The sequence below is a fragment of the Orycteropus afer genome, unplaced genomic scaffold, assembly GCF_000298275.1.
Source record: "Orycteropus afer afer isolate SDZICR_OR568_19922 unplaced genomic scaffold, OryAfe1.0 scaffold00141, whole genome shotgun sequence".
Classification (NCBI taxonomy): Eukaryota; Metazoa; Chordata; class Mammalia; order Tubulidentata; family Orycteropodidae; genus Orycteropus; species Orycteropus afer.
In genome coordinates this window covers 7,222,467-7,231,495 of record NW_006921728.1, presented here as the reverse complement: position 1 = coordinate 7,231,495, position 9,029 = coordinate 7,222,467, and the positions used below count along the sequence as shown (strand labels likewise).

The 9,029-nt window shown below is 39.1% G+C and overlaps 1 protein-coding gene across 1 annotated transcript in view; it reads right to left on the bottom strand.

The window, feature by feature from the left end:
- KIAA1328 (KIAA1328 ortholog) overlaps window positions 1-9,029 on the bottom strand; it is a 500,809-nt gene that overhangs the window by 68,402 nt on the left and 423,378 nt on the right. Inside the window, exon 10 of the mRNA XM_042781630.1 lies at window positions 1,425-1,533. Within this exon, the coding sequence (XP_042637564.1) occupies window positions 1,425-1,533 (109 nt within the window). The remainder of the gene's footprint in view (window positions 1-1,424; window positions 1,534-9,029) is intronic.

Below are 9,029 nucleotides of genomic sequence, written 5' to 3'. Positions count from 1 at the left end.
TCAAGGCTCAGGGGTCCAGGATTATCTTCTGTGTCTGTGTTAATTGGTTTCCCTTTTCTTTGTTGAAGAGGGTCTGTGCAGTCTTTCTGCCTAGTCCACCATCTTGCCGGAATCCTCAGATTGCCTCATCTTTCATCTGTGGAGTGGCTGGTGGGTTTGAACCATTGACCTTTTGGTTGCCTGCCTTAACCACTACACCACCAGAGGTCCTTTTAGATGCTCAGTAGATGGCAGTAATTATAATTATCCTCTGTGATAGGACCATTTCTGATAAGTTATTTAAGATGCTCACCCTTCCAGATCCAGAATTAAAGGCACAACAATAACATCCATGATTGGAATGAACACTGGTCTTTAAGAATGCCTAGGGCTGGTTTGTATGGGATAGTATAGACACTCTGGGGTGGAGAACAAGTGTTTAGAGGAGGAAGAGGTAATGCTTCTCCCTCTTTTGAAGTTACAAAACCAAAAGGATAAATTTTAGAATACATCTTTAAAATCATCAGACTTGAGTTGAACAATTTAGGCATTTTTAATTTGCAAAGCCCATTGGACTTGGAATTAAGTACAAATTATGTCTTAAATATCTACTCATCTGATAAGATGGTAGGAATTTAAATGGTCAAAAGGAATCATTCCCCAAGTAAACAGAAACCAAGTCTTCTTGGTATTGCTATTTATATATTTAGCTTCAAACATATAATATGGGTGCTAACTTATTAGATTTGATAAATTTTAAATAACATATTTTGCCCCAACTCCAAAAAAGGCTGATCAAATGATTAACTCCTCACATGTCGCTGGTTTAACTAAATGTTGACAGCTTTTTAAATGTAGTACAAAAGCAACTATAATTCTCAATATCAAGTAGGTTAGTTAGTTAAACATATGGTCCAAGTGTATAACCATTCCATGAAAAACTGAAACCCGCTGTTAAGATTTTCTGATGAAGGACAGGATTAGCTTTGGGTTTCTAAGGAAACTTTGCAAATTACTATTATCAATTAAGAAAGTCTATTGTATAGAGAAAAGTAGCTCTGGTATCCTAGTGCTTAAAGCATTCGGCTGCTAACCAAAAGATCAGTGGTTCAAACTCACCAGCTGCTCTATGGGAGAAAGATGAGTCAGTCTGCTTATATAATAATTTACAACCTTGGAAACCCTATGGGCAGTTCTACTCTGTCCTAAAGGGTCATCATTAGTCAGAGTTGACTTGATGGCATCGGGTTTGGTTTTAGGTATGCATAGAGAAAAGGACCCCATACAGTTCAAACTGGTCCAAATATACTTATTTCAAAATAAAGGCCTTTCTCTTGAATAAAGACTATTAAAAATTCTCAAGATTTTTTCCATTTCTTATTAAATAAAGCTCCCAAAATGCTCTCATCTGGTGAATAATAAACCAAAGTGTCCCTGAAGCTTACCGGGAGGTGTTGTGTTGGAACGATGACGTGGCCGCAGTTGCAAGCTCCTTTTGGCTTCCTGTTAGCATAGGAGATGTGGATGCATCTTTTCTAAATCCTGTTGTTGTACCTGTATGAACAGTAAAACAGAAGGAAATAATTTTGGCATTTAATAAAAGAAAATGGAAAAGTCTATTCTGAGATCACTACATACTGTAAGAATCCCCAAGTTTCAAAAGAGGCCATTAGTCCCCCATGAAATGAAAATGGCAGAAAGAAAACTTAGTGAGTTGTTTGATTTTGCAAACATCAGAGATCCACAATGCTTTCGTTTAATAAAGCACATCTGTACAATAACAGAATAACTAGTTTTGCTTTTAAACCTGAGAACCTGCCATATTCCTGCTGATTTGGGTTTACTGGGAAAATGCCCAAGAAAGTAGATGGCTTTTTGTCGTTCCTTTTAACTATCGAAGAAAAAAACTTTCCTCTAACGTAGAAAATCCTAGCACTTTGTACCTCCAAGTCCCCCAAATTAAATTTCTCCCCCTCAAAAACCTTCAAGATACACATAAATCTTGAATGTTTCTTTTAAAGGGTTTGACAATGGCCTAAAACAGTTGTCTTTTTGGAAAAGATGCTCAACTAACAATTCATTCTGCAGCCATAGGCAAGTTCCTAAGCAAGACTTTATCTTCCCAAAGTACTGTCTGGTTTGGCCTCTATTTCTTTCTATAAGTAATGTTTGGCTGATAAAAATTACTTTTCTCTTCAGGAGTGCTAAATAAAAGATGGCATGGACAGAGTAATTTTTTAAAAAAATTTTATTGTGATTTGGGTGAAAGTTTACAGAGCAAATTCATCTTCCATACAGCAGTTCACATACACTTTGTCTCATGACACTGACTGCAATCGTCCACAAAGCAACAGCTCTTCTCCCACTTCCTCTCCATAGCCAACTCTTCCCTGTGTCCATCCCTCCATGCATTCCTGACCCCTGACCTGTCTCCCTGTGAATACACAGCCCTTCTATTCTCCCATGATTGATCTCTCCAAGGAGTGTATCTACCTAAAGTAAATGTTTAGCTCACATGCCTGTCTTTTGTTTGTCTGGGTTCATTTCCAGACCTGAAGGGTAGCTAGGGGCCATAGTCTCATTGGTTCCATCCAGCTCTATCAGACCAGCAAACCTGGTCCCTTTTCTTTGTTTGTTTTAAATGATCTGAGTTCTGTTCCACATTGTTCTGCCACTCTATCCAGGCTCTCCTACATAGATTCCCCTGTAAGCGGTTGACAGTGGTAGCCGGTCACCATCTAGTTCTTCTGGTCTCATAGTCATATAGGCTGAGGATTGCATGGTATAGCAGTCGCTTGGACTAATTGTTTCCATGTGTCTTTGGTTTTCTGCATTCTTCTTTGCTCTGGACAAGAAGAGACCCATCATTGCATCTAGATGGCTGCATGCAAGCTTTTAAGATTCCAGTCACTACTCGCCAAAGCAGGATGTGGAACAATGTTTTTGTGTAGTATGTTACACCAATTTAGCTTGATGTGCCCTGAGACCATGGTTCCAAGCCCACTCGCTCCCTTCAGATAGGTGGCTGTGGCCAAAAAGTCACTACAACCTTGTCCCTTCTCAGTTCTACTATATGCCTGGAGATTCTTACAGAACATACAAATAACCTTGTAGAAACATTGTGTGCCAACTCCATACATGGTCTTGGGCACCCTCCTCCCCCCATAGACATACCTAATCATTCAGCCTCTCTACCCATCTATCCATCTGTAGATGAATGTTTGCCATCACTGACAACGCAGTACTATATGTGCAAAAGGGTTCATCTTTGTTGTGTATACCTCCCATGCACCTCTCTATGTCTTCTTCTTCGATGCCACTGTGTTGATCACTCACATTGGGTACATTGTCCTTCCCTTAACCCAAATCAACACTTGTCTCTAACTATCTAGCAGTGTTCCCTCCCCTCCCCTCCCACCCCTGGTAAACCAACAAAGAAAATTTCTTTCCATACATAAACCTTTGCTTGACTTTTTACAGTAACAGACTAATACAATATTTGTCCTTCTTTAACTGACTTATTTCACTCAGCATAATGTCCTCCAACTTCATCCACATTACATGGTGTTTTGTAGATTCTACGTTACTCTTTAGAGTTGCATAGTATTCCATTTTGTGTATGTATTGTAGGTTGGTGGACAGAATAATTTTAAAAAATATATATTATTATTATTTTCCAAACAACACAAAACATCCATCTTTATCTCTGGTAGCATAGTGCCTAAGGCACTTGACTGCTAACCAGAAGGCTGGAGGTTCAAATACACCAGCCGCTCCTTGGAAGGAAGATGGGGCAATCTACTTCTGTAGTGATACTGCCTCGGAAACCCAAGGAGGGGTCGCTATGAGTCGGGTCCGACTCGATGGCACCTAACAACAACAACATCATCTTAGATTACAAGAATGTCATTTACAAATTTATTTTGGTTCCTACAAAACTGTTGCTAGACTGCTTAAAGAAATTATTTGGGAAGATCCACCCTTTCTTTGAGGAAAGTGTGAATATTCAAATAACACTAAGACAGCTTTGAAATGTTGGGAATACCAGGCTCTAAAATGCTAAGAGTACAGCATACTAATTCTGGAAATGGTACGTTTTAGGTGTGACCAGAGATTATCAGTCCCAGGCCAGGGTCTTACATTTTTAAGGATGAGCATCAAATCACCACTATCTTTGGTATTAAAAAATTATATATGTCTATTTTTAAAAATAATATTCTATTGTGTTTAAGGTGAAAGTTTACACAGCAAATTGTTGTTGTTGTTGTTATATGCCATCGAGTCGGCAAATTAAGTTGCCATTTAACAATTTCTGCACAAATTATTCAGTGATATTGGTTACATTTTTCACAATGTGTCATAGTCTCATTCATTCCATTCTGGTTGTATCATTTCCAGTACTCTAGTTTCCCTATGCCTTTACTTTCTCATCTTTGCTTTAGAGTAATTTTTTGACCACATGGTCTCATACAGATAATTTTCAAAGGAGTGATATTTCTCACAGGTGATATTCTTTATTTTATTAGTCAATCTGTTAGCTAAAAGATGACCTCAAGGGATAATTTTGATTTAAGTTTTAAAGAGCATCTCAGGGTGATAGTCTTGGGGAGTCCTCTAGTCTCAACTGGCCTAGTGAGTCTGGACTTTTTACATCCAGGAAGGTGTAGAGGAAGCAGGAGAGGAGGATTTACTCTTGAGATGCTAAACACTTGTGTTATCTTTGGTGATGTGAAAGGTAGCTAGCACTGAACACGGGTGAAGTGCACATAGCTTAACCAAGTTAAATGATGTCACAGAAGTGCACAAGAGAAAAAGGATGTTTTTGGTAAAGGATATGACAAATATTATATTTCAACACCACCACCACCAATAAAAAAATACATATGTGGTTACACAAATATGTTACCGGCATAAATGTGTATAGGTATGAGTATGTGCATACATATGTGAGCTCTGGTGGTGTGTGGTTAAGGCACTGGCCCACTAACCAAAATGTAGGTGGTTCAAACCCACCAGCCTCTCCAAGAAAGAAGGTAAGGCAATCTACTTCCATAAAGATTTACAGCCTTGGAAACCCGATGCAGGTCGCTATGAGCTGGAATCAACTCGATAGCAGTGAGTTTGGTTTGGATGTGTGCATAGACAGATGAATCTATAGGCTTTTGTACATACAGGTATGTATGTGCATGCATGTATATCTATATATATAATAAACCACATGGGGACACAGTCACAATACTTCTCAGACATAATCAAACACTATATGAAATTGCTTTTCTGGGTTTAAAGGCTTAGGACCATAGTCTCAAGGGACAACTCGGTTAAGTGGCATAATATTTTTCATAAAGTATGTGTTCTACATCACAACGTGGTCAGTAGTGTGCGGGGTGTTAAAAGATTGTGAGCAAGCAGACATCTAACATACAGTTACTAGTCTCCACTACTCCTGAACAAGAAAGAATGAAGGAAACCAAAGATTCAGAGAAGAAAGTAGTCTACAGGACTAATAATCTACACAAACCATGGCCTCATAACCTGAGGCCAGAAGAACTAGATGGTGCCCAGCTACTACTACCACCCATTCTGATCAGAGCCACAATAGATGGATCTTGATAGAATAGAAGAAGAATGTGGAATAGAAATTAAAAAGCTATATTCTTCATATAGACTATTTTCCTTTATGTATAGATGTAAAACCAGCTGTTTAAATGCACAGTTCAGCTCTGATTTTATACAAAAATGTGTGGGGTCATCAATCCAAACCAGCACATACTCATACCAGACATAAACTCCATCAGTGCATAGAGTCCATTTAATCAGTAAATATCTACTGAGTACCTAATTATGGGTAAGAGCTAGCACCAGGATTAAGATTAGGCATAATTATAGGTAAAGGAAGGAAAATGAGAGAGTAAGAAAACAAGACACTTTAAAAAAAAATTAATTGTACTTTAGTTTAGGTGAAAATTTAGAGCAAATCAGTTTACCATTTGACAGTTTGTACATAAAGTGTTCCATGATATTGGTTGGATTCTCCATGTGTTAGTACTCTTTCCATTTCTGCCCTGGGTTCCTCCCACTTCCTTTTGTCCAGATTTTCTACCCCTTCCTGCCTTCTCGTCTTTGCTTTTGGGCAAATGTCCTTTTGATCTCATACAACTGATTGTTCTAAGGAACACATTATTCTCAGGTGTTATTGTTTATTTTATGGGCCCACTGTTTGGCTAAAGGGTAGTCTCTAGGATTAGTTTCAATTCCAGGTCAGAAGGGTGTCTTAGGACCATAGTCTCATGGGTTCTTCCACTCTCCCTCAGACCAGTGAGTCTGATCTTTTATTGTGAATCTGATTTTCTGTTCTACGTTTTTTTCCTGCTCTGTTCAGGATCCTCTGCTGTGACCCCAGTCAGAGCAGTCAGTAGTGGTAGCCAGACACCATCCAGTTCTGCTCTCAGGGTCATGTACGCTGGGGTTCACGTGATTCATTAGTTCTCTGGACTAATTGCTCCCTTGAGTCTTTGGTTTTCTTCTTTCGCTTTTGCTCTAGACAGAAGAGTCCATTAGCTATATCTTAGATGGCCTCTCACAAGCTTTTAAGACTCCAGACACTATACAACAACACAGCATGTAGAACACTGTTGTTGCAAACTATGTCGTGTCAATTGATGTACATTCTCCCAAGTCCACAGTCCTTTGCCTTCAAGCCTAGGAACTTTATTCTGCAAGGTATTTGGCTATATCTAAAAAGTTTCCACGACTGTCCCCTTGTGTGCTCTACTGTCTATATTAATACATGTAGCACCTACTATAGTCTTTAATCTTTAAGTCCTCTTCACCTTCAGCAAGCAAGGTTGTGTCATCTGCATATAGCAGGTTGTTAATGAGTCTTCCTCCAATCCTGATGCAGCATTCCTCATATAGTCCAGCTTCTAGGATTATTTGCTCAGCATACAGACAGAGTAAGTATGGTGAAAGGATACAACCCTGATGCACTCCCTTCCTGACTTTAAACTGTGTAGTATCCCCTTGTTCTGTTTGAATAACAGCTTCCTGGTCTATGTACAGGTTCCTCATGAGCACAATTAAGTGTTCTGGAATTCCCATTCTTCGCAATGTTATTCATAATTTGGTATGATCAACATAGTCTAATGCTTTTGCACAGTCAATAAAACACAAGTAAACATCTTTCTGGTATTCTTTGGTTTCAGCAAAGATCCATTTGACATCAGTAATATTTCTCATTCCATGTCCTCTTCTGAATCCAGCTTACATTTCTGGAAGTTCCCTGTCAATATACTGATACAACCGTTTTTGAATTATCTTCAACAAAATTTTACATACATGTGATATTAATGATATCGTTTGACAATTCCCACATTCTGTGGAATCACCTCTCTTTGGAATGGGTACAAATATGAATCTCTTCCAGTCAGGTGGCCAGGTAGCTGTCTTCCAAATTTCTTGGCACAGATGAATAAGTGTCTCCAGTGTGGCACCCATCTGTTGAAACATTTCAATTCTGTCAATTCCTGGAACCTTGTTTTTCACCGAATCCTTCAGTGCAGCTTTAACTTCTTCCTTCAATAGTGTTGATTCTTGATCATATGCTACCTCCTGAAATAGATGAACACTGACCAATTCTTTTTGGTACAGTGACTCTGTGTATTCCTTCTATCTTCTTTTGATGTTTCCTACATCAGTAAACATTTTGCCCATAGAATCTTTCAATATTGCAATTTGAGGCTTGAATTTTTTCTTCAGTTCTTTCACCTTGAACAGTATTTTTCCCATTCAGACATATTTTTCCCTTTTGGTTTTCTAACTCCAGGTCTTTGGACATTTCATTATAATAATTGACTTGTCTTCTCCAGCTGCTCTTTGAAATCTTCTGTTCAAATCTTTTCTCTTTTCATTGTTTCCATTCACTTTAGCTACTTTCTGTTCAAGAGCAAGTTTCAGGGTCTCTTCTGACATCCATTTTGCTGTTTTCTTCCTTTCCTGTCTTTTTAATGGCTTTTTGCTTTCTTCATGGATAATGTTCTTGATGTCATCCCACAATTCCTCTGGTTTTTGGTCACTGGTGTTCAATGCATCAAATCTATTCTTCAGATGGTCTCTAAATTCAGGTGGGATAAAATCAAGGTCATATTTGGGCTCTTGTGGACTTGTTTTAATTGTCTTCAGCTTCAACTTGAACTTGCATATGAGCAATCGATGGTCTGTTTTACAGTCAGCTTCATTTCCAGCATCATTTGTATCACCAAGGCCATATTTTCCAACTAACAGTCATTCGTCTTTGTTTCCCATTTTCACATTCAAATCACCAGTAACGGTCAGTACATCTTGAATGCATCTTGGCCAATTTCTGACTGCAGAATTTGGTAACATAATAATATGTGTCAGGCACTGTTCTAATGTTCTAAGCCTTTCAGTTATTTTAGTTCTTTTTTTTTTAAACAAACAGCTTCACTGAGATATAATTTATCCATTTTAAGTCTACGTTGTTGTTGTTAGGTGCCATCGAGTCGTTTCTGACTCACAGAGACCCCATGCACAGAATGAAACACTGCCCGATCCCGTGCCACCTCCACGATCCCTGCTATACTTGAGCCCATCATCATAGCCACCATGTTAATCCATCTCGTTGAAGGCCTCCCCCTCTTTTGTCGATCCTCCACCCTATCAAGCATGATGTCCTTCTCCAAGGAATGGTCCCTTCTGACAACATGACCAAAATAGGTGAGACGAAGTCTGGCCATTCTCACTTCCAAGGAGCATCCCGGGTGCACTTCCTCCAGGACAGATCTGTTAGTTCTTTTAGCAGTCCACGGTACTTTCAGCATTCTTAGCCAGCATCACAACTCAAAAGCATCAACTCTTCTTCTGTCTTCCTTATTCATTGTCCAGCTCTCACATGCATATGAGGCAATTGCAAATATCATGGCTTGTGTCAGGTGCACCTTAGTCCTCAAGGAGACATCCTTGCTCCTCAGCACTTGAAACAGTTCCTTCACAGTGCTACACGTCGTCTAATGTCCTGACTGCTGCTTCCA